Raw genomic sequence first — 26,385 nt, 5'->3', positions numbered from 1 at the left:
GAAGACAGATTTCTGCACGAGCCCTCGGAAGAGAACCGAGTTTGCTTAATGCCTGTGAATTCCTTGCAAAGAATATGCTATTGTACTTAACACCATTGAGATAAACATCAAGGATTACTCCTTTTGTCCGCTAAATCTCTACCGGCTGCCATCTGCGCGTCTGCATGACTAAGATAAGAGGAAACTTTAATGATCTCTTTGGGGAAATCTGAGAACTTGGGTATTAACAAGGACATCAAACAATGCTGTCCAAATGTACCTGTCTCTCACCCTGCAAGCGAAGACGTATCCGAACATCAGGCGAGGCGGCGAGACGGAGACAGATCATCATTTAAGAAGTCCATTTCCACACGTAGTTGTCTTTGCCGTTATCATAAAAACAGACATGTTTTTTTTTTTTTTTTGTTTTTCTTTTTCTGCCGCTGTCTGCATTTCCAACATCCGCCATCTGTCTGCACACTCATCAGGCAGAGTTACCTTGAATCTCACCCAGGCGGTGGAACACTCTGTAGTCGAGGAATTATCCTTTAAGAAGGTGTTTTGAAACGTTTTAATCACACCCGTGCACGCTCAGGTCTACTCTGTTCTCTCTTAAATCTCCAACATCACCGGTGTGTCCGCTTCCGTGTGTCGCATCTCAACCTGCTGGATGCCGTTTGCCACTGACAGACGGATTGGCAGGACAGAAAACTGCCCGAGGCAACACACAGGCACACACACACACACACACACACACACACACACACACACACACACACACCGGTGCCAAAGTTACTATTTGGACCAAACCGAGAGTTTGAGACAAGTTTTTTTTTTTTTTTTGCTGGGGCACTTGTTAAATACTTAAATAGATCACTGACCGCCCGAGACACGTTCACACACATGAGCACACGCGCGCGCACACGACTTCAGCTGCCTCAGTCAGGTGAAGTACGACATCAATAACGCTTCGAAGGCAGGGGGCACGCCAGGTGAGCTGGAAGGTGGTGAGGGTGAATTCTAATGGCAGCTGCAGGCACAGCAGTGGAGGAACCTTCAAAGAGGAAGCTCTGCCTTTATGCGCCGATTTTTTTTTAACTTCTCTACCTTCAAACAGTAAATCAGGGTCTTTTCATGTCCTTCGCCTGAACAACCGCTGCATGATTAATCAGACGTGGATGCATATGTCGGCTTTTTTTTTTTTTTTTTTTTTTTGTGTCACTGTACTTCAAATATGCTCATTCTCCTATCCCATCTTTTATTTCTCGTTCATCCAATCAGCGCATTAGTTTTGAACTGAACATCACAGCTTCTCGAATAAAAAAAACATTCATCTTCCTCATTCTCTCTGTCGCTCCGCTAGAACCTGCTCCAGTCGTGACCGGTGTAAGCAAAATATTCTCCGAGTCTGCGGCGAAACTTGACATTCAAGACAGCATTTCTCAGTCAATTTGTGGCGTGCTGAGACAGTTCCCGGTGCCCGTCAAGTTTCCCTGTCTGACATATAAGATTTAGTAGTTTTAGGATACACAAGATTGAAAATTCAGGATCAATTTCTGCAGGCAGCATTAAAACACAACGTCTTATACATAAAAGTCAGTGCACAGTACTTGTATATTTCCAAGAATCTGTATTGACGTATAATTAACTGCTGTGTGGATGGATCGGTACATGATGCGATTAACGTCTTCAAAGTATGAAGCAAAAACCAAACAAATTAAAATCAGTGTTTTCACTCAGACTGATATATCTCGACCACTGTTCAACAGACTGGCATGATATTCTATAAAAAAATGTTCTCTAGTCCAGTCGTGAGGTTTGGACGTATTGCTATGATATGTGGTACAAAGAGCAATTGTCCTCAGAGGAGATTGCGTTGAGTTAAGTGCTAATTATCAATTGTTATCACGCTATAAAGAAAACTCTAAAAGGTTCAAACTAAATTAAAATAGGTAAAGGATCATTCACATGGTGATTCTGGCAAATAACCCAGTAAACATGACTTTGCCAGTCACTGTAAGCATGCTAGCATGCCTGCATTTCTAGCCAAGAACCGTCCTATTGCGCCTCTGTTTGGCTTGTGTCCATCGTCAGACGTCATGACGAAAGCCTTGACAGCTCTGTGTACTTCATGCTAAAGTCGAGAAAAGTTCGACTGACAGGCACTGTCTTCCAGTCGAAAGAACGCAATAAATCTGACAGTGATCAGGGAGATCAGCGTAGGTTCCGTGGTCTGGTGTTAATGGTTTGTAAAGGAGTGTTTTGTCAAGTTTTCCAAAGCTATTTTTTTTTTTTTTTTGTCAGCTGCAGAACTGATACAGCAGATTGTGAGCTTTAGTTTCCCCAGTAAACACACCGACCTCTTCAGCTCTTAGTGGACCAACAGCAGGGTACTTACTTTAGATCCCAAACAAGCAGTTTGCTTTCGTCAGTGTGATTGGTTATATTCAGTATAATAACATCACAGTAAGCTAATTAGGAGTAGAGGACAGCTTCTTGGGCTTGTTAAAGACGACTGCATAGCAGCAAAAAACTTTCACTAGTTTGGGAGCTAAAGTCATTCCAGTACAAATAATGATAAAATTCCTTACTTCTTTGTGGCAGGGACATACATGTTCATAATATGAAGTTATTTATAAAGCTGCATCCCTGAACAGCCTCCATAATAAAACAAATCTCTGAACTGGATGCCAGTTATTCCTCCATTTCATCCTCAGATTGTACACTTCTTCCTCCCGTGTCATTCTGATGTACAGTCGGACGCAATAGCTTATGGCAGATTCATAGCACGATAATAGTAACCTGTGTCTGATAACTATTATAATGCCACCATTACCAAGGCACAGGCCTCTCACAGGACACCAAATAGCAGCAAATTGCAGTCATTACTTGTGCCTGGACAAATAGTAATACAGCCTATCTGATGGAGGGAGAAGGAGGAAAAAAAAAAAAAAAAAAACATGTCGCGCTGGTGCACAACAGCCAGGGAGAGAAGTTTATTCAATGGGGCCTTGTGGTAGCGGGGCGGATGATGTATTCCAATGGAACAGTTCAATTATTGAGTTTTAGAAAACAGATAATGGGATGGGAAACGGAGGATGCTCGGCCAAAGACTCTTTGTCTTACCGAGGTGGCTGGGGAGCATGTGTGTGTGCGTGTGTGTGTGTGTGTGTGACAGTAAGTAAGTGAGAACCACCTATTCATATTAAATATGGCATTTTCATCCGTGGCCTATTTGCCGCTGCCGAGGGGAAACACATTCATCTACGGACGGTGGAGGGAGGCAGGGTTGGGTGGGAGAGGACGGGAGAATTAGGAGACAGGGTGGAGGATGATAGAAAGAATGAGATCACAGTGGGGGGGAAGAAAAAAAAAAAATGTCCATTTCAACCGTTCATTTCAGTCATCAAACTCATCATGGGCAGAGATTGTGACCAAAAGGAAACGTTCAATGGGATTCAGACGCTTTTCTCTCTCTTTTTTTTTTTTTTTTTTGTGAGTGAATGAAATGGCGGGGGGGGGGGTAGTTGATGGGGGTTATTACAAATAAATAACCGCCACAAATGAGCCTCTCTCGATTGGGCCACGAAAGAGAGGCTCTGAATTTGCCTCGTGGCAGATGGGGTGGGGGGGGGGGGGGGGGGGCAGATAATGGAAGGGGGGGGTCGGTGATTAGGGATGGCGAGAAGGATGGATTAGAGAGACACACAAATGTAATTGCGACCGATGTTTCATTCCACATATGGGACCCGTGCCGTCCCGGCTAGCTGCGGCTATAGGCCCAGCTGTAATTGTCCCATCTGTATAATGCGGGGTTAGAATATAAGACGCCATCATGCCACAATGGGCTGATGGATGGCTTACTCTGCAAAGGTGCACGGATTTTAAGACGGCCGCACGAACACGCATGTAACCAGCAATAACGCGCACGAAGATATTCAATTTGCAGTTTGCGCATGTGGTCGGCACATGTGAGTTAATAACCTATATAAACTCTCACACGTGGATGTGATTTGTTATGCAATTAAAACAAGCTGCGCCCGTCACGTACGCGACATGCACACATGCACGCGCGCGCACACACACAGAGGTGTATAATAAATGACACCAGGATCTAAAATAAACATTTTATTTTCTTTCAGAGGCCCTCCCTGACATTTCTTTTTTTTTTTCTTCTTCTACTTATTTATTTATTTGTCTCTCCAATTTCCTCCCCCTTCGCTTCTCCCCCTGCCCCTCTGTCTCTCTGTTATGCTCTCATCTGTCACGAATTCGGCTGGACACACCGAAAAAACACGGCAAATGAGGCCATAGATCACGAGTAGACAACGATGGACCTAACCTTGGAGGAAAAAAAAAAAAAAAAAAAAAAACGGACAGAGAGAAAAGAAAAAGAGGAAAAATATAGAGTCTGGCGAAGAGAGGATCTCTCTCCATCATTATCCTTTTTAAAGTGTGTTCTTCACTGGTTTTCATAAATTCTCTGATCACGAGCAGGTATTAGCCATTTCCCAACGTCGAGGACACAATGGGAAACGTTGGCAGCGTCATATCAGAGGCTGTGGAGAACTAAAATGCAGATGAAGAGTGAAACCTGTAAAGCAATCCCCCACAACATGTTTCTCTTTGTCATCTTTTCCTTTTGTGTCACTCCTGCGCAAGACAGATAGTAAGGGGAAGGTACATGGCTTGTGTGTGACGTTAATGTTCTGTATTGTCTGAGTCAGGCTAAGATTTCAGTTCGCATTATACAGTTTAAAACCGCACCGGGTGTGGCCTGATGTAAAGATACACCCTCCACATTAGTGACAACAAAAGGGAAGTGCCTCCATTAAACTGTCAAGTCACACTATCCAAAGCAGGATTACCTGTTCACCTTTCCCCCCTGAAGTTACAATAAAGGAATAGTTCGGCAGTCATCTGAAGATTTGCTTCCTTGTGAGAGAGTCCAGAGTTTTGATGTTCTGTCAAAGACGTCTACTTATTGTGCTGCAGAGATTATCTACTGAAGTTAGCTACACGGCTACAGTTATGTATTAATTAACAAAATACAGTACGCAGCAGTTAGCCATATCTCCAGTGACATGCTGCCCATATTTTTTGGGAGTGTAAAATCAACAGGTGGATGATTTTTACATATTGCAACTTTAATGATAAGACACAAAGGGATAATTATAGAGTTTTACAGACGGTGGACTGTTAAGTCTGAACAATGTCCAACTATGTCCCTACAACTGTATGCTAAGCTTACGGCTAGCTGGCTGTAGCCACATATTCAAATGAAAGAAAAAAAGAGTGGTATTGATGTAATCACCATTTAAGTCTTGGCAGGAAAGAAAACTTATTTTCCTTAACAATATCCCAAACTATTAAAGTTACGTATAAAGCTAGAGGTGGGTAAAAATATTGATTTATCAATGCTTTGCAACATTTTTTTTTTTTTTTTCCCAATTCAATATCGATTCAGAAAATCCTCTGAACCGACCGCTGTGCCTCGCCGGACACCTCTCGGTCATCCGCGACCTTGCTCGAGGGTTAGAGGTTGATGTGCCATGGAAACACCATCGGAGCTGCGGAAGCGGGTAGCCGATGTCTGACGCACCACTCTTTCGGAGACTGAATTATCAGCAGGTACTCTAATGAATTATTTGTTTAGTACTACTTATTACTGAATCGATATTGAAGCATTTAAACCAATACTGAATGGAAGCGTTATTGAATGGAATTGCTACCTAAGAAATCGAAATCGAACTGAATCAAATCGAATCATGAGGTTCTTAACAATACCCAGCCCTGTATAAAACTGTCTCTCGATACGTCCTCGTCCAAAAATCTGGACATAAACTCCGACGTTAAAACTTCCACACACGAGAGTAAAAAGATCTGACACAGATCTTGACTTTCTGGCACACCCACACACACTCTTCACAGTCTCTCAGTTTTAGTTCTTTCGCTAATCAAATTCAGCCAATTTCCTTATTCAGACACAAGGCTCACTGATCCTCTCAGCCACATTAAGACATCTCTCTCTCTCTCTCTCTCTCTCTCTCTATGTCTCTCTCGCTTGCTGTCTTTTTGACCGGTCTCACAAATCACATTCTGATCAGCAGATCACTCATCTTTCTGCCTTGACAGACAACTGACAGCTGGTGTGTGTGTGTGTGTGTGTGTGTGTGTAAGTAAGGAAGGTTTCCAGCAGACATCATGCCATACAAAAAATTTGCTAGTGCGGAGCTAAATTTAGTGAAGTACACCGCACCATTTCAAGTCGTTTGCTTGAGTTTTTTGACTGCACACTGCAAACATGCCATCTTAACTTTGCCATGCTAGGATATGTAATGTACTATATATCTTTGATGCAACAATTCAATATACATATCTGATGGTTTGGAAATTCCATGCCAGTAACCTGAACTGCTATCACCATGAGGAAACAAGACTGCTGTCCAGTTCATGAAAACACATTGCACGGGTTCCACACAGACTGCTAATGAGCACAGGAGCAACTGCCATCAACACTTCTAGCAGCACTTCCCCGACTGCTGTCAACTCCAACAGATTTTTCTCCGCCTCGGGAAAACACGGAGTGGCTGTCTACATCCGCTTTTCGAGCCACCATTCGTTATTGATTATGCAAAAAGAAAAAAAAAAAAAGATTTAAATGCTCTCTATTCATGCCTCTTGCAAATAAAAAAATAAAATAAAAATAAACGCATACGTTCTGTGGTCAGTTGAAAGTGTTAAACCTGAGCCTCGGACATCACTGATAGATGTCGACGTCTCGCTCAGAGACTTCAGAGAAGACATCCACAGTTGTCTTCTGCTCGAAATGGCGGTGTCTTAACCGCACCCCGTCATTAATTTTCAGCTTGCCCACGCAAAACAACTGCTAAGACAAGCCGTTCCAAGACTCAAATCACCAATTAGCTGACGGGGCCAAGGGCACTTCCGCTAGATTTCTGTATTCTCTCCTCATTATTCTCCCTGTCTCTGTCTTCACTATCATTTTTTAGTAACTTAAAAAGTTGGACAAATACCAAAGGAGCTGCTTATAAAAGGAGCGCGCGGCAGTCTTCTCCCCCTGACCTCCAAGTGCAGTAAATGCTGAGTGAATTGAATATGAACCCTGTCTGATGTGGTGCCAGGGGTAGGGTTTCTCCACTGCGCGGTACAGTACGGCTGAGTACATTTCTGTACTGTGGCTGAATCGATACGCGGAGGTACATCATCAGACCATTATGCCACTGTCTGGGCGGCCTCGCGAGGCGGGAGGGGGGGGGCGAAGGCGTTCGCTGCCGACAGGTCACCTTACGAAGCTGTTTTACAAGCGGGGCAGGCGTGACCTTGCCCCGCGAGTTCAGTAGTGGAAATGTGGCGGCGATGTTACGGCTGACAGGAGATCAGAGACGGGGCTCGGCCTTCGCAGGCTCACTTATACATCGATACAATGAGTGGATTAGAAAATCCAGGAAATAAACAAGGGCGCTATTAAATGTATCAAAATAAAAGAGTCATTCATTGTATCAGGAAGCAGGTGAATAGAAAAGCTCATCGCTGCATAGTAGAAGCAAGACTGGTAATTATATGATAAGAGAGTTAATTCTGTACAAAGGTAGAGTAGAAATCAATAGATTATGAGCTGTAATCCACTTAGTCATTTACTTTAAAGCAATTAGGGTGATGTCATCCATAGGGACATGGACACCAAGACCAGAAATATTTCTGTCTCAGTGACGTCCACACCAGAGGCTGATGAAAAATCTCTCTTGCTCCGCTGTTTTTATTAGATCGGGTACGATTTGACCACGTAATGAGGAAACAACGGCAATGATAAAATTGATTTAGTGCCGTTGTTAGTTTTTTTTTATGAGCACAGATATGATGTGATGCGGCCGAACACAGAGAGAGACCAAAAGCTACAGGCAGGCAAAGATGTACATAGAGCAGAGGGGACATGCAGAGGCTGTATGTGGGTGTGTGTGTGTGTGTGTGTGTGTGTGTGTGTGTGTGTGTGTGTGTGTGTGTGTGTGTGTGTGTGTGTGTGAAGAAGAGACACAAAGAGAGCCATGTATAAATCCATCGCTCGCTAATCGAAAACTCTCCTCTCTTGGTGAATCGGACAGTTTTATGTTTTCGCGCTGTGTGTGTGTGTGTGTGTGTGTGTGTGTGTGTGTGTGTGTGTGTGTGTGTGTGTGGATGCCCCTTATGTGAGTCAGCGCTGCTGTACAGATACTCAGTCTATATGCTGCAGTCCAATCCACCACTTTTAATTATGTGTGTGAGTGAATATGGGAAAAGGTAAATTGCTCTGTCAAGCTGGGAAATGGGCTTTTTGATGTTTGAGGTCTCATCACTTGGCATTTCTATTATTCAACAAGGAGAGAGGGACTGGAGGGATGAAGAGGAGGAGGAGAGGAGAAGGAGAGGACAAACAGGATGAAGGTATACCTCACTTCTGAGAGTGATCATCAAAGAGAGGATGTATATAACAGGCTTTTGAGTGGCATGGTGAGGAGCGTCCTAATGCTGACTTCACCGAGGACACAGAGGGTCCGTGCATCACTCCTTTCAGCTTGTAGTTTTATGGCCCAGAACTTTACTGTTTTGGTTCAAACAAGGACAAAAAGCCATGCTAGCTAAGCCCACTCTACACTGTGTACACCCAGCTCTAAAGGTGCAATACCTAAGACCAGGAGTCCTGCAAAATTCATGCTCAAAGAATTGGGGCAACATATAACCCAGCATAACTGCTCACTGCTGCTAGTTAGCTCAGTTAGCTGTGCAGCTAGCAGTCCAGGCTATGAGCTTGGAGTTCCACTACACAAGCAGAGGAGCTTTGGACCAGCACAGGCATGCTAATTTCAGTAGACAAATCCGCAACACAGTAGCCACATAGACGCCATAATTTTAAAATGCTAATGCTACTGTGTGTCTAAAAGTAGGCTACAATTTGCTAACATGTTGACCAACAACAACCGATTCTAGCTCTACTAAATTGTTGTGGCTAGCTAAATATTGTTTTTTGGATTGTGTTTAGAGTGAAAGTTAAGTGAAAATGATATAAAACACGAGAAGGCTAAGCGTTAGCATGTTTGGTAACAGTCTGATGATGGGTTAAACTGTTTTCATGATACCTTGGGTGTGCCAGATAAAACAAGCTAATTATCATTAGCAACCCACAAACATTGTTAATTAGCATGGCATTTTTATTCATACCTTGCTAATAATGTTTGCTACGAACATCTTCAATTAAAAAAAAAAAGTTAGGATGAAGTTATAGCTACAGGCTAACAGCTTCAACATTAAAAGGCTGTACATATGTTTCACTTAACTCTCACCTTCTTATCCTGGGCTAATGGGGGGTGAGTTTACAGTAAGACCCTCCAGCCATTTTGGAGGGAAAGAGGCTTCATGTCTGAATGTCTTCAGTCTCGAAACAACTGATCAAATGTGGTTCACCTGTGCTATCTCTGATTGTTTCTTGCATTTTCTTATTAAACCAGGTCTGTCAATATAACCAAACAAGTCCAGAAGAGCCAGCAACAGTTTTTTTTTTTTTGTTGTTTTTTTTTCTTCCGGATACTTTTTTTGGCTTGAAAACAGCAGAAGTTTATCCACCCCTGGGCCTGGCCAGCGACCTTAAACCACAATGCATTATCTCTGGTCCAGACAGCCTCTGGCAATGAAGACGCTCCTCATCAGTAGGCCAGGGAGACTCTGCACACACTCTGGTCCTGTACAGTCTGGTACACAAGTTCACATTCTGCAGCAGAGGGGAGATCCTTATTCTATTCTGTGCTGTCTGAAGCCACCGCTGGGAGAGCAGTTAGTCCACAAACTCACTCCATCTGAGAGAGACAGAAGTGAGGACCCCTAAGAATATTGAGCAGATGAGGCGGGAAGAGTAGCGGAAAGGAACGGACCGTATCCTGCCAACCAATTATATTTTCCCACCTCCTCAGCTCTCAGCAGCTCTCCCTCTCCCTCGCCGTTTCACTCTCTGACTGGACTGTGAATTCGGTCTAGGCAGAAGCTCTGGAAGTGAAGGAACATTGCTGCTTTGGCCATTACTGATGGTCATTTCATCTCATCTACCCGATCATTCGGTGTCATTCAGATTTTGTCCGAAACATAATTGGGCAGACTGAAAAGACGGGACTTGAAACACATCCAACTGCTAATAGAGATTTTTAGAAGAAAGGTTAATGGATATTGAAAAGACATTTAGGGAAATACTGGAGGTTCATTCCCTTCCTTCACAATTAACATGACAAGATTGATTCAACTCTTATAACTTGGCTTGGCTAGAAGAACAAACAGTTAGCTTAGCGTATCATAAAGACGGGCAGCCTATGGAAAAACTAAAAAAAAAAAAAAAAAAAAAATGTCTGAAAGCACCTCGAAAGCCAGAAACACGTTCTGGTTGAGTCCTGTTGAGGCTGCCATGGCAACCGACGGGAACTCCGGGAGGTCCCTGCGACCGACCAAGAAATAGCTACAGAGCACGGAACTTGTGGATTTGATATCTCTGTGGGTGTATGGATTGTATAAATTGAATGTGTGAGGTGCTATGATGGAGTGCTGGAAGGCAGACTTCTTTCAAGCTAGCTGTTTATTCATACTTAGTCTTTTTTTTTTTTTTTTTTGCTAAGTTACGCTAACTGTTTTTTGTTCTAGCCGGCAGATATGAGAATAGAATCGATCTAGTCATGTAAATTAATTCATAATTATCAATAACTCTTTAAATATCTCTAAAAGCAATTGGAGATTTATACAAGTTGTTAGATAGTATTGTCATGTTTAATGGTAAGACATGAAAGTGGGAAAAAAGGGGAATAAGCAAAATGCTGCAGTATACAACCCATGAACTGGACCTGAATGTGTCTTCACGTCAGGTTTCAAGAGACAATTCCTCTCAAGATGAAGCGAAAACCGACATGTACAGGACGGACGTGCGCATTTCCTGCCTACATGTGTAAATTATAAAAAAAAAAAAAAATATCACCTCGTATCATCACAGAGAGCAAGCATTGTGGTTTCCACGAGGCCTTCTCTCCTCCCTGCCATCACTGCGCTGACATGCACAGACATGTAGTGGACATACCGGCGCTCATCAAAAAATAAAGCGCCGGCTTTAATTATTGAAAGGGACTTCCTGGTGGCAACGGCTGTCATCTTTAATGCAGATGACAGGAGTTAAAAGGGAAAAATCCGACAACACTCCCAGCATGCAAGTGAGGCTGCTTTCACTCTGCCCAGCACTGCTGGCTGAGACAAAGACACTTGTTGAACACCATGCAGTGATTGTCATTCTAATTGATGTATTCAAATTGGAAATCTTAGTCTCTCAAGAAGGTCATTTTTTAGGGGGGGGTAGATGTTTTATTGTCAAGCTTTCCCAAAGCTCTCATTTCTTGTTGAGTAGCTTGGCTGAGATTTCCCTCTCTGTCACTGTTTTTTGTGATACTGGCAGTCTTATTATATCCGCCATGTCGGCGATGTACAGCATTGAAATAAATAGCAGTAAATTAGAGACTTAAATAACATCGTGACTCAGCGCTGTCTTTCCTTGCATGTATAAATATGTATATGTGTTCCAGTCTGTTTCTCCAAAATCAATGCGTCTGTCTTTGGAGATCTGGACTCTCTGTGCAGTAAATTTCAGCTTCCTGGGCCGCTATGATCCAGGGGCCTTATTTCCCCGCTGTCACATCAACGCCGTCGCCGTCCACTGGTATCAATTACACTCCACTTCCTCTCTGCGCTTATGCAGACACAAGGAAGTCAATTATGTCTAATTGCTGGTAAATGACACAGCGCTCGCACGGCAGTTGCTGTCTACGTACCAGGGAAGTCTTGTTGAAGGTTATCACATCGCAGTCATTAACCGTTACGAGATAAGAGAGAGCCGTGCAGGTAACGACGGAGAAGAGGACGTGACTGAAGCCCAACTCTTTTTGCATGACGTCATTCAAAGATAACGGCAGCGACACACCACAGCGGCAGGATTATGTTGTGTACACTGAAGATGAGATTAGTATTGGAAGTGAGAAGAACGTGAAACTATGCATCATTCCCTTATCGGTTTAAGGAGCAAACTATTGGATTCCTCTGTTGTTAGGTCATGCTTTTTGTGGAAGGTATTTTTGCCTAAACCTTTTATTACGTTTTGTAATAATAGATAGAGGCCTGTTCGCAACATAAAGTGGCACAGCGGAATGCATCTATGTCTTCACAAGCTATGTATCTCTGTGGCTGCTTGTATGCAGCTGCTTGATTTTAGAGTGTTGTACCGTGTTTCTTTCCCCAAAAGCGCAACCAGGGACAACGACAGCAAGTTAACCACATCCAATCAGTCGCACTTGAATTTGATCTAACAATGCCTACATGTACTGTCCCAACGCATACACGAGTACATAACATAAATAAATGTATAACTATTTTAATCTAGAAGCTGTGACGGTGATGTATGTATGGACCACGCGCAGGGCTAGTTGAACTCCTGTAGCTGGAGAGCTAACAGCTAATGACATGGCCTGACGGTACTATACTTAGCACTTCTAAGTCACAATATCTTACTGAGCTTCCTTCTATTTATTCTGCATTATAATGTTTCCTTCCACTCTGTTTTTCTCTCGAGATCACACATAATTTCCTTGAAAAAAGACTTTCTGAGGATGGACAAAAATCCCAGTGCTAATTGTCAATTTGCAGGTTTGTAAGCACACAGTGAGTTCACACGGTGTGTTCAAAACAATTTTGCACCATTGACTTCTATCTCTTCACTCTTTACAAGCCATGCCTTTATTGCAGTGCAGGTTATATTATAACAGATCATTTTAATAAAAGAAGGTGATGGAAAACAGCTAATTAACTGCCTCTATTTTGGACTCCACGGCTACCCGTACAATCAAAGGTCAGCACTGTCCATTGATGCTGCCTCAGAATGTTGATGTTTCAAACCGGGTCGGGTCTTCAAAGTGACAGTTTTTATACATTACATCTTCTAATAGTCTAATTAATTAACAAATACACATATAAATCTTTCTCCAATTTAATACGGAAAGGTTTGCATGTACAGCATACTGTATCCCCGGTGGAATGCTGGTATGGGGCTTCATCCTATATATGACACATATTAATATTCATGACATTAATTAGCACTTATGACCGTGTGTGTATGTGTGTGCGCGTGTAATATTGCTTGAACTGCATATGTGTCACGTACTGTATGGTGTACTATGTGCATGTAATTAGCTTGATGGCTCACTCCCAGAGCTCGTGTTTTTAAGACATATCTCCTCATCAAGTCTTTATGGAGCTGTTCCACTGCAACACTCTATCCACTGTCAGTAGCGAGGAGGTGTGTTTTGCGAATGCTCAGCGAGTAATGTACATTTATGAAAGTGTGCGGCATGTGAACGCACCTGAGTGTGGGAGCAGTGTGTGAGTGTATCATTGCACAGACACATAGCACTGAGCAAAGTGTGTATTTTTTCTGCCATAGGCTGTCACGTATGGCTGGATCCGTCCCTAAACCCACCAGACAGATAAATGACTATTGATATTCAGTCATTATTTCCTCAGGGTTGTCAACGGCAACTGCAGGCTGCATTATGGGCTGCACTATTAACCCCGCCTGGCTGTAGATCATTGTGTTTTGGGTGTTCCATCTTGCTTCTCTTACCTGTTTATCCGTGAGGGCGTATAAGTGCTGATGATCTGGGCTGAAGAGCATATCTCTCAGGATGGGGCTCCCGTTGCTCACCACCACATTCTCATACAGCAAGGCAGGCTGGATGATGGAGTTCACCAGGATCTGGAAGAAGACAGAGGAAAAAGAAAATGGCATGAGTATAAATCCAACATTTCTTAAATTTTGGTTCAACAATAATATGAAGTACAGAAGAACATCCGATGGTTAATCAGTATGGCTCATGGTGAACATTTTTCGTTGGAACAACTTAGGGACAACTAACAAAGAAATAGTCCCTGTGGAAACAGTACTGATGTTACTTGGTGTTGCTTAATAAAAATATGAGTTCATCAGGATAAAGTTATGAGGATGGAAGCTGTTAGTTAGCAGTGTTAGCTAGCCAACTTGACTGGTTACACTTTATAATAGCCATCCTTAATAAATGGTAAATAATAGCTCTTTTTTCACTGTTAACAATGAAATGCCTCATAAACCATTACTATAGTTTGTTTGTTTTTTTTATTTAAAATTTTATAATACCCTGAAAAATGGTAAGTAAATACTGTGTAGTTCATCTATAAACATTAATTGGATGACAACTGTAGCGTTACTAAAACTGTTTTTAAACCATTACAATATTTAAAAAATAATGGGTTGTGAAGCATTTGATTGTTTGTTAATAATTAAATAACTATTACCTTAGATGTAATTAACCATAAAGTTACCATTTATTCATTGTCTTTGTAAAGTGTTATTGTGTTAGCTTTAGCATTGTAGTTAGCTGAAAGCTGCTACTCTGTGTATTTAAGTGGAAGTTTTTTTGGTAACGCAAGCTAGCATTTGCTCAAAGCAAACCCCCAAAACAACAAAGCTGTACAGCTATCACATATGCCATTTTAATGAGTAATACATTAGCTGACTATTATTTTTAATCAGATTTTTTCTACAATTTCTTCAGTTTTCGCTGCTCCGCATGCACCGCTATTGAGTTTATTCTAACACTCCCATGACGTTTCTTTATTATCCTCAGACATCAATTGGTCACCGCCGGTGTTCCCTCGGGAACAATGACACATTATTGCCAAATACTTGGCAAGACTCATCCCGTCTTCACTGCAAAGGGTCTCTTCTAAGGTGCAGCAGTAACGTTCAAGAAAATGATGTGATCCTCTCCACCTCTTGTGAAAGCAGCCAGGCGTAGCACTTAAAGTTTATTTCAAATGTTAACGTCAGCTGAAAAAACAGCCACCGAAGCAGCGGGTGAGAATTTCCAGCACTTTCACCTGCCTCTCAATTTATGTTAAAACTCGTTGATTTTTTTTCTTTTTTCTTTTTATACCAATTGGTTCTAGTGCCGCGCTGTTGATGGTGTAACTACAGCACACGACTAAATGACAGCTCTTTTGTTGGCGCTCACAGTGTTGAGTCTACTGACGAAATTACAGAGTTATGAGGACGACTCCCTGTGTACCAGTACCAGTAAATGGTTTTTCTCCTTCTCTCTCTACTTTTCGTCTGGATCCTTCTCTTTCTAATTTCCCAGCCTCCATCTGCTCATCCATCACCTGACAGCAGTTTAGTCTCCTACAACTTTTCTGTTTTTCTGTCGCCTGGACTCCCTCCGTCATCTCTCTCTCTCTCTCTCTCTCTGCTTTCTCCTCAGTCTCAGCAGTCTCTGCTGTTATTATCTGCCAAATCAGTTTCCTTAATATTTTTTCTTTTTTTCCTTGAACAGAAGGTTCATTAACAGACAGGCTGTCATCACTGTATGTGCTTTTGTTGCTTAAGAGGAGGAAGCAGCTTTGGTTAAATCCAAGTCAAGTGCTTTGACAAATCAGCTTTTAAGGAGTTACTCAGCGGGGAGCCGAGAGTCAGAAATCTCTGAATTTTACATTATAAGGTCAAATGTTCGGTGTGTTTACAGCAGAGAGAGAACGAGATCAGTTTAGAAACCAAATATAGGGCAAACGCTGCTTACACCCGATTTTACATTCGTGTAACGTTCACCGCATCTGGAAACGATTCTGTTTGTGTCGGGAAAGTTTCAAATCGCACAACTTTTCCCCAAGTTTGAAAAGTGTGCCTGTGTGTGTGTGTGTGTGTGTGTGTGTGTGTGTGTGTGTGTGTGTGTGTGTGTGTGTGTGCGTGTGTCTTTTGAAGAAGGTGCATCCCAGTTGTAACTGTCCAAAGGTCATTTGTTTGAGCAGGCCCTTCTGTTGCTCCCACATGAACACACACACTGAACCTTTCATTGCTGTGACTGTGACCTTTTGTCACCGCGTATTTTTGTGTTCCGATGATTTCTCTCCCTCGACAACGGCGCGGGCGAGCTCACCCCCACGACCAGTCGCAAAGCAAAAAAAAAAAAAAAAAAAAAAACCCTCTTCTTTATTCTAAAACAACTACATGCCCTGGGCCACCGTATCACTTCAGATGAGTGAAGGACTGCGGCGGAGCGAGGGGGGATCGGGAGCACGGAGCGTACACTGCCCTACAGCTCGGGGCAGAGGGCAGTTGGAGTGGGATTCAGGTCAGCTGGCACAGGGGGGGGAACTGCAGACTGGTGCAGGTGACCGTAGATTCCCATGGAGTCCACTCGCCCCGCAGCTTTCTGCTCTCCTTCTGCGACCTCTGCACTCTCGGAAGTTAGTCTGTCCAAACAGACTTCTCGCTGCGGAGGTACGGGGGCACTTAAGGCCGAGAAACTCCGATTAACCCTCGCGTCGTCTGCTCTTTTTCATTTGTTGTTTTTTTTTTTTTTTTTTTTTCCTGGAAGCTACGCTGTGATATTGCAGACTGTGTGATCAAACCTACTGGAAAGCTTAAAAGGGCCGGAAACGCCTAACGACAAGAGCTGCTGTGAGCACCAAACTCTATAATCTATCACGAACACCCGTTATAGAGAGTGATGCATTTACTGCGTATGGATGTTTTTTAAAAAGTCAATATTGCCTTTACAAATACACTCACAGGCACTCATGCACAAACTCACACACACACACACACACACACACACACCCTGACAAACATTTCATACTATGTATGTACCATCAGAACTATGGGGTAATTCTTCTAAATAACCTTATGACATGTTTAAATTATTAAGCCCACTGGGTTTCCTGCCTCACTTGTATATCTCTGTCTTACTTGTGTATATATTTTTTTTTAAATTGGGCAAAAAAATAAAAACTAAAAGGTTGTAAACATCGCTGTTCGCCGAAGCCAAAGTCAGTTTAATTGGTGTCAAAATTTCAGAGCTCTAACGAAACCGTTGCTGAAAAAGAAAGTGTTGCAACCTCACCGGGTCACCTACTTCATGCTTGTCAAAGAAAGCTCACCTGAATCCGTCTGTTTTGTTCTAGACAGAGGTTTTGTGGTGACAGACAACGACAGCTGCTAAGATACCAAGATGCATCTCATACCACTGGAAACATTATCAATTCAACCGTGGCAAAATCGGTGCGGTCTACATGGCTGCATGTGGCCGAGATAGGTAAGAACGATCACGCTCTCTTTGCCTTCTGTGTGTACAAAAAAGGCAAAGAGAGAGACACCTATAGGAATGTCAGGTACCCGCAGTAAGTTTTAATTCAACAACGTTATAGCACATACACTATATTACCAAAAGTATTCGCTCACCCATTCAAATGATCAGAATCAGGTGTTCTAATCACTTGGCCTGGCCCCAGGTGTATAAATTCAAGCACTCAGGCATGCAGACTGTGAAACAAGACATTTGTGAAAGAATGGGCCGCTCTCAGGAGCTCAGTGAATTCCAGCGTGGAACTGTCATAGGATGCCACTTGTGCAACAAATCCAGTCGTGAAATTTCCTCGCTCCTAAATATTCCACAGTCAACTGTCAGCTCTATTATAACAAAATGGAAGCGTTTGGGAACAACAGCAACTCAGCCACGAAGTGGTAGGCCACGTAAAGTGACGGAGAGGGGTCAGCGGATGCTGAAGCGCATAGTGCAAAGAGGTCGCCGACTTTCTGCACAGTCAATTGCTAGAGAGCTACAAACTTCATGTGACCTTCAGATTAGCCCAAGTACAGTACGCAGAGAGCTTCATGGAATGGGTTTCCATGGCCGAGCAGCTGCAGCCAAGCCACACATCACCAAGTGCAATGCAAGGCGTCGGATGCAATGGTGTAAAGCACGCCGTCACTGGCCTCTAGAGCAGTGGAGACGCGTTCTCTGGAGTGATGAATCACGCTTTTCCATCTGGCAATCTGATGGACGAGTCTGGGTTTGGAGGTTGCCAGGAGAACGGTACATTTCAGATTGCATTGTGCCAACTGTGAAATTTGGTGGAGGAGGAATTATGGTATGGGGTTGTTTTTCAGGAGCTGGGCTTGGCCCCTTAGTTCCAGTGAAAGGAACATTGAATGCTTCAGGATACCAAAACATTTTGGACAATTCCATGCTCCCAACCTTGTGGGAACAGTTTGGAGCGGGCCCCTTCCTCTTCCAACATGACTGTGCACCAGTGCACAAAGCAAGGTCCATAAAGACGTGGATGACAGAGTCTGGTGTGGATGAACTTGACTGGCCTGCACAGAGTCCTGACCTGAACCCGATAGAACACCTTTGGGATGAATTAGAGCGGAGACTGAGAGCCAGGCCTTCTCGACCAACATCAGTGTGTGACCTCACCAATGCGCTTTTGGAAGAATGGTCAAAAATTCCTATAAACACTCTCCTCAACCTTGTGGACAGTCTTCCCAGAAGAGTTGAAGCTGTAATAGCTGCAAAAGGTGGACGGACATCATATTGAATTCTATGAGTTAGGAATGGGATGGCACTTCAGTTCATAGAATGAGTAAAGGCAGGTGAGCGAATACTTTTGGTAATATAGTGTATAATCAGACAGTTGAAAGAATGGCCACCATGGCCGTTCTGCAACAACTATTGCGCTACATGAAGCACATGCAGGAACATTCTTCATAGATTCCACTTCTCCCTGTCACTAAATTCAAAGCCATAAAAGGGGGGGGGGGGGGCGACAGAGGGGCATCTGGAACTTTTTTTTATCTTTCTGTTTGTCCAGTTTCTCTCTCTCTGGAACTTATTAGCGGAGAGCCCGAGCTATAAGATGAAAGAAAGTCGCTTACAAAAGCAACCAACCTGTCTACCTGTTTTAAAAAGGCGCTTATTAAATATGCCTTTATAGCTGCTCCCAGGGTGATTAGAAAAGAGAGAGAGAAAAAAAAAAAAAAAGAAGCTATTAATGTTTCGACTTTGATGTTACTGACAGCTTAGGTCTCATTAAACTATTCTGCTTTTTTTTTTTTTTTTTCCCTGTACTGATTAGTTTACCTCTTTGAAGCGAGACAATCATATGTGTTTTTATCTCGCTCAGCAGTGCCACTCTCCAATGAGGGCGCCGAACATTAATTGCTGCCATTTGCATTCAAATCATCCACCAATCAATTAGTTTCAAAACACAATGTTTATTTGGAATATGTGTCGGTTAAGTGACATATCAATCCCGTCGCTTCGACGGGGGACGAGGTGTCACGGCGAGCGGCGAGGCTGCCGAGCCGCGCGCGACTGCTAAACCCTCCATTTATATTCCGGGCATCAGAGCTGCTGCTCTTTTCCAGGGTGATGTACATTGAGGAAGCAGGAACAGGTTGCCTTGTCTTGCTTAAGGACAGCGCAATAAGACATGCATCATGTCTCTGACCTTTCAGCTGAAGCGCCGTTCTCTCGGCCACCTTGAGTTACGCAACTCCGACGACAACGGCGGAGAGAAAGTTGGTGGCGGTGGGGGAAAGTTAAAGGTGACTTTTCCTAATGAGTTTGCAGGCCGGGCTCCTCTTTTTTCCCTCTGTTCTTCACCATCCTGTGTGTCCCTCCCTCGGACCTCTCTGTCTCCTCTGTCCTCCTGGGATTAGGCTCATTACCAAACCAACGCTGATATCGCCAAGGACGCTATAACCCTTTACACACACGCTGAGCTCCGAAAGTTTCAAACACAAAATGCACACGCTCACACATAAAGTAATGCATGTGCACACAGCGATGCGCCAAGAAGGCCTTTATACAAACAACGTATCAATCTTCTTGCGAGGACGCCTTCATTGCGCACGCCGCATACTCACAAACAGGGAGGGTTACGACCAAAGCGACCAAAAACGTGAGGCTCGAGGATCGTTTTTCATGGATTCTGGTGGCATTTAAAGACTGAAAATAACAAAATAAGCAAAATCACACGTTCTTTTACGTCAAATAACACAAATTCTATGTTGAATTATCAGGAAACAACGCAGAGTATTCCGCCCTCAAGCATAAACTTGCAGAAATCTGTGGCATGGAGTAATAATTCTGACTTTTCACTCATTCATTTAACTAACTCCCCACCCTGGTTGTCAGCCCCCCCTCGGTGAACACTGATGTGATGTGACCCCTGCGACTGAGAGAAACACCCAAACAGGAATTATTTCCCCCAGGGCATCTGGAATTTAGTTCTCCTCCCCGTTTCTCTGTCCATCTCTTACTCGCCAAGAAAAACAAGGCACGACAGACTACACGGTGAGTAACGCCAGAAATCACTGCATGGGGAGCGGGTGTTAAAAAAACTGAGAAATAGCGGACAATCGTAACCCTGGGGAGGAAACAAGGAGAGGAAAAACCAGGCAAAATCAGGAGGGTTGGCACATGTGGCACATCCCCCCCAGAAATACAGCACCTAAAGGATCTACTGCAAACATCGTGGGGCCGGACACCACAAGCGACCCCTAGGGTGGGCTTATGACCATGCTTCAGCGAGTTGGAGGCGCTTCGGTTGCACAAGGGATACCAGCACAGTGTGAAGCAGGTGGTTTTAAACTTGTGGCTCATCAGTGTAGAGCCCTCTCTGTCACAGGTGACGTGTGGTAGTGTGAGACCGGGAGAGCCGCTGGTATTTCAAATATAAAGCAGTGGATTTTCTCTAAGATATCTGCAGACTTAACATTGTGTAATCAGCTGATATCATGGAACTCCGGCCAACTAATCACAGATATCTACTTTCCTTGGGTAGAGTTTTGATCATAAATTTTAATCTTTACGGCTTATCAAACCCAGCTACAAGTCAGAATCTGACCCAGTGGCGGGTATTATATAGACTATACTGATTTCATTACCAGTTAAAAGTTCATTATAGCGCATCTAAGTCATGAATACAAGCTCGCGAGCTAACAAGCGGGATTGTTTTACAGCAGGGTCGGGACGAAGGCGAAAGTTGATAACGATGGTGGAGACAGATGAGGGCGGGATGAAGGTGGGAGGTGTGGTGGGAGACAGAGAGGGATGCTTGGTGTGTGTGCACAGGAGTGTGTCGGGAGTGTGTAGAGGAGGACAAGGTAATAAAAGTGAACAAAGGGGAGTAATGAGGTTTGGCTTGAGTGCCGCAGTGATTAATACCACGCTGGGTTCAACCAGCGGTCACGCGGGCTCGGGTCAGGTAAACCGGGCCACACAACCAAAGTCCCACACTTTTCTTTGAAACGCGTTCGAGTTTTTAAACTGTCCTCGATTCTTCTGTTTCTGAGTCGGTTTGTCCTCCTTCCTCCCTCTTCTAACTTTCCTCGTTCTACCCATTTCATATATTAATGTCCTCACCTCGCTTTATCCCCTAAATCTGCTCTTGATCCCCGTTTCCTTTCCCTTCCCTCCCTTCCGTCCTCCTTTTTTCCTCCCCTCGCTCGGCTTCAAGACTCCCCCTTGTCCTTTCTCTTCCCTCACAGACACAGACCTCTTTCTCCTGCCGCGTGTGTGCGTCCGCGGGCGCATGTGTGTCCAGACACAGCAGTGCCCTGTCCAACCTCAGCTGTTAAACATCTAGTTAATTACGCGGCTGGACAAAGGGAGGGGAGATGAAGAGAAGGAGGGAAGGGCTGCGGAGCGGGGAAGAAAGAGGGGGACGATCGGAGCAGCTTGTTAACCCTGTTAGCGTTTTCTCACCGAGACCAGCGTTACAAACTGTGCAGAGAGGACGAGTAATGAACCCAGGTCCTAAACGTTCAAGTAGCTCTTTGATGATGGAGGGAACAGAGGGAGGGAAAAAAGGCATCTCCTTAATGAAATCCGTGTGTGTGTGTGTGTGTGTGTGTGTGTCTTAACAGCTCCTCATTGTATTCATGATCCCTAATGAAATTGATTTTGGTCTCATCTGTTGAGAGGGGGTGCCCGCATGCGAGCACACACACACACACACACACACACACACACACACACACACACACCATCTCCTTTTGAACGTGCAACTTGTTTCTTGTTCAATCTCAAACCCATTTTTTTAACGTTGGTATTACACTGAATTTCCTTTTGGAAAAAGAATACCTGTCAAAGTTTTTGTATGAACAGTCACACTGCGGGGACCCAACTTCCTTTTGGGTACACAAATCCTTATGTAAATCATTAGTTGTTAGGTCGACGACTTGGTTTAAGGTGTGTGTGTCTGTGCGTGTGTATGTGTGTTTTTGTTACCTATTGGGGACATTTTTTCTGGCATAAACACTGACCGTTTCAGGACCAACAGTCCCTAATGACCAGCCCTAATGCTGCAAAACCTGATTTCTGAGAGCCTGGTTAACTTTAAATAGGTTATAGTAGGGGGTTAGACATAAATTGAGTCGGATCGGGGTTAAAATGCAACATTCCTTTGGAGAGCGCGGGCAAGGGAGAACTGTAGGTATAAGTGACAAAACTTTTAGTGCAAGAGTTTGGTTAGGCTGTACAGATGAACGGAAGTCAGGGTACAGTTCAAAGAAGAATAGCGACGCAAACCTGTGTGTGTTTGTGTGTGAGAGAGGAAGAGCAGAAGAGTGAACGGTGTCAATGTGAGTCGGCGAGGTGGGATTTATAATGCGAGTGCATGTGTCTGACCCTGACTGGAGGGCATCCAAAGTATCACAGCACACCTGCTGACTACACAGTCTACAGCTCTCCCCGTCTCTCTCTCTCACTCACACACACACACACACACACACACACGGTTTGGTGGAGCCACATCAGCGAGACAGGTTACTCGGAGTGAAATTAATCATCGTTCTTTTGTCGCACCGCTGCTCTCACAACAGGAGGCCGGCCCCAGGTGACACACACACATATGCACGCACACAAATACACAGACACACACACACACACACACACACACACAAAGAGTGACAGGCAGACAGCTGGCCGGTGACAGCATGCCACTATAAAGCTGTTTCCCTAACAGCTAACAATAGTTGGCTCTGCTGCTGAGGTGTGGTCAAGTCGATGTACAGTACACAGCGTCACCGTTTGGTCGGATAGACTTTTTTTTTTTTTTAGTTTTTTTTTTTAGTTTTTTTTTTGCAAAAATCCATATCCAGTGGTCTTTTGATACCATCAATCCAATACCGATGGAGAGCAGAGCTGCTTTGTTCAGAGCTCAAACTGATCCCACATGGCTTTCGGTTGTGGTCAGATAAGAATGCTTCGAGGCTGATTAGACTTTCTGGAACACTCGCAAAAAAACTGCAACATTTGTTGCCGCTGCATTAACAATACAGACATAGAAAGGTGTCTTGCTGTTGTTGCTTATGGACAGCACCCTGCAAGGTTTCAAAGAAGCCAAATCGGGGCGCATCTTCAAAAAGCAATGTTTAAGCTCACTGCTCGTCTTTGGGTCTTTCATGATCTTTTGATGACATTTCCCGTTTTTTGTGCACTTTTTTCCAATTTTTTTTAACATTTTGCTATTAGTCATCTGTAAAGCTTAGGCAAAACAAATATTCCAGCATATCTATTTTAACATTTCTTCATAAATGTATGTTCCTGTATTATTTTATTCAGCTGATTGCTCACGGACAAGTGCATATGAATGAACACTGCAAATATGACAGAATTAGCCTGAGGGCTAGATCCCATCTGCAGATTCTGAGTCTAACAGGAAAAACAACGAGCGTTCGGACAATCAGACACCAGATTATCATCCAGTCCACTTCTACATTACGATACACTTCTTAAGTGCAGCAGCTCAAAGTTGAACTAAGAGTTGAAGGCATTTATCAAGTTGGTGTTTGTCCCAAGTTGTAAAAACTAACTTTCACTCTAAGAATATCATTATCTCTGTTGCTGTTGTTTGTTGTTTTGAGCAGCAATGAAGCATTTTCACCTCCCGCTGCCGCTACTAGCCAGAATGTGACATAAGTGGCTAAAGCAAACAAGAACAATTAGATACTCTCTCATTTAAAAAAAAATAATAATAAAATAAAAATCCTTAAAAGTATCGACAACAGCTTTGAATTACACAGATGTCACCGTTCTCCCCCCAGACCCCTCGGCCCGCTTTATTAGCGCTATTAGCACCGTTAGGATTTCTCAGGCAAACAGCAGGGGCGCCGGGAGCGTCAAAGTGCCGCTGCATCCCTTTGACTTACATCCCTGCTGGGGAATATGTGCTATAAAATGACACTTTATAACCAGAAGACACTCACAGAAGACGACTCTTTCTATTCAAGTCAGGAGCACACAGATAAGCACAGGCGCGGGCACAACTCCCTTCACCAGAGCCGCATCTGTACACCCCTCCTGTCAGATAGTGAGATGTGGCACTTTTTTTTTCTGCTGTCAGCCAGGCTGGGCTGGCATGGTTGCATTTGTGTGTGCCTGCATGTGTGTATGTGTGTGTGTGTGTGTTTGCGGGTGCAAGGTCTCTTTAATCTTTCACAAGCGTGATGGACTTGAGTTTCCCCTCAGCGCGGCTCTCACGAGCCTTCTTCCAGCGTGCGCGCGCACACACACACACACACACACACACACACACACACACACACACACACACACACACACACACACACACAGAGCGCCCCCCCCCTGCCCTGCCTGCTGCTATCATAACCGCAAGTTGTATCCGGTCCCTGGGACGATAGCTTGCTTCGTTCTTCATTCTCTTTGTCGTCTTTGCTTCTTCGCTCTCCATCGCTTTCATCTTCTTTTCTGCCCCTCTTGTTAACTTCATCTCTACATCTCTCTCATAATTTTCTTGCACTTCTTGCTCCTTCTCGCCCGCCCTTCTTCCCTCTTTCATCCTCTCACATCCATCTCTCTGCTCCCTGTTCCTTGCACTGCAACCAGACCTAGTTATGCAAAACGAAAAAAAAGGGTCTCTGTCATTCTTAAGTCATTTAGCCAGAGTCTTTTCTCCTTTAAAACAAGTAAAGGCCAATGGGGGTCCATAAAAGAGCCCTTAATTCAACTGCTGTCTCACTCATTTCAGTAACAAGTGTTACTGTCACGAAACAAGGCGGAATGGTGCAGATCACTCGGCTGGTGTCAAGAAATGACAACTCATTAATTCACCATCTTGAAATGAATTGATTTGCACTGAGATGGAGTGGAATCCTCTCTGCCCGTCGGCAGCTAAAGATTAGATTAAGTGACTTGTTCAGGTGGGTTTTGTGCGGCTCCCCCTCGCTCCTCTCCTTTCGCTCCCACCGTGCCATGCGACACCTGGGAGTGCTTCTGACATAACTAGGTCTGGATGCGTGCTAAAACAGCAGCGCCACACTTTTTTCCCCGAGGCTGCTCCTGCGGGCCGAGGCCAATGGGAAGCTAATGACATTCACAAACTTATACAGAGTGGTGCTATCGCTAGGGTGCACTGAAGGGGAATCTGGGTAAGTTATACTATATATATATATATATATATATATATATATATATATATATATATATATATATATATATATATATATATATATATATATATATATATATATATATATAATGTATGTATTTATGTATGTATGTATGCATGCATGTATGTGTATATGTATATACTATTATAAGCAGGTCCCAGGCATGTCTATGTGTCCGTGTTTTTTATCTAAAGTCTGTTTTTACCCATGGCAAATGGCACCATAATATATAAAATAAACAGAGAAATAACCGTAACCAAGAGCTTGCAGCTTTCTGGCCACTTCCAAGCCGAACATCATTCACTTTGAGGACAGACTTCTAATGGTAACAGGAGAGATGCTGATGAGCAGTGAAACCGCAATGTTTATTTCTAGGAAAGTGGCGGAAAGTGATGTGCATGACTGGTCGGGGTTTTGACCCAAAAAAAAAGGAGGATCACTAACAACTTTTTTTTTGTTGATGAATACGATGCGACCGACAACTCGTTTGTTTTCTTGTGTTCTGTTTTGTGTCCGTCCCATAGTTACCTCCTCCTCCGAGGTTATGTTTTCACCTGTGCCCATCCGTAGAGCGGCTGGTTGGTTTGTCAGCCAACGGCGAGGTAGGTTTACACAATGACCTGCTGTCAGTTACACATCAAACTACTGCGAGGACAAAGATGCCACTTGGACAGAGGAAGGGTCTCTGCCCGGAGGAGACCCCATTAACCTTTGGTGGGAAACCCAGATGCATGGGATAGCACTGCGAGATGGGACTTTTTCAGCACTTTTATTAATTTCTCAAGGAATCCTGCATGGATCTTGATGAAAAACAATATGCATATTTAGGTGGTAGGCATCTATGAGTGACTACAATTTGAACCAGAGTCCAACCAAGTCCTAAATTTAGGGTTAAGGAGTTATGGGTAGTTTAAAAGTTAGTGACACTGGGCTACAGTTTTATATTGGATTAGGCGTGATTGAATTAAAGGGGACTGTTGGGCCTTGGCAGAGGTAAGCGCTCTACTGAGTACTGAGTTCTAGTTCTCTCTGGAGCAACCCAATGGACTCAA

General features: G+C 43.7%; 1 protein-coding gene across 7 annotated transcripts in view; it reads right to left on the bottom strand.

Moving 5' to 3' along the window:
* Positions 1 to 26,385, bottom strand: part of LOC119022961 (plexin-A1-like) — a 294,058-nt gene that overhangs the window by 131,929 nt on the left and 135,744 nt on the right. For all 7 annotated transcript variants that reach the window (XM_037104478.1, XM_037104481.1, XM_037104484.1 and 4 more), the window contains one exon: positions 13,667 to 13,798. In XM_037104478.1, the coding sequence (XP_036960373.1) occupies positions 13,667 to 13,798 (132 nt within the window). The remainder of the gene's footprint in view (positions 1 to 13,666; positions 13,799 to 26,385) is intronic.

Source organism: Acanthopagrus latus, chromosome 7 (assembly GCF_904848185.1).
Source record: "Acanthopagrus latus isolate v.2019 chromosome 7, fAcaLat1.1, whole genome shotgun sequence".
Lineage (NCBI taxonomy): Eukaryota > Metazoa > Chordata > Actinopteri > Spariformes > Sparidae > Acanthopagrus > Acanthopagrus latus.
Note: the sequence above shows the minus strand (reverse complement) of the source record. Positions and strands in the feature narration are given on the sequence as shown.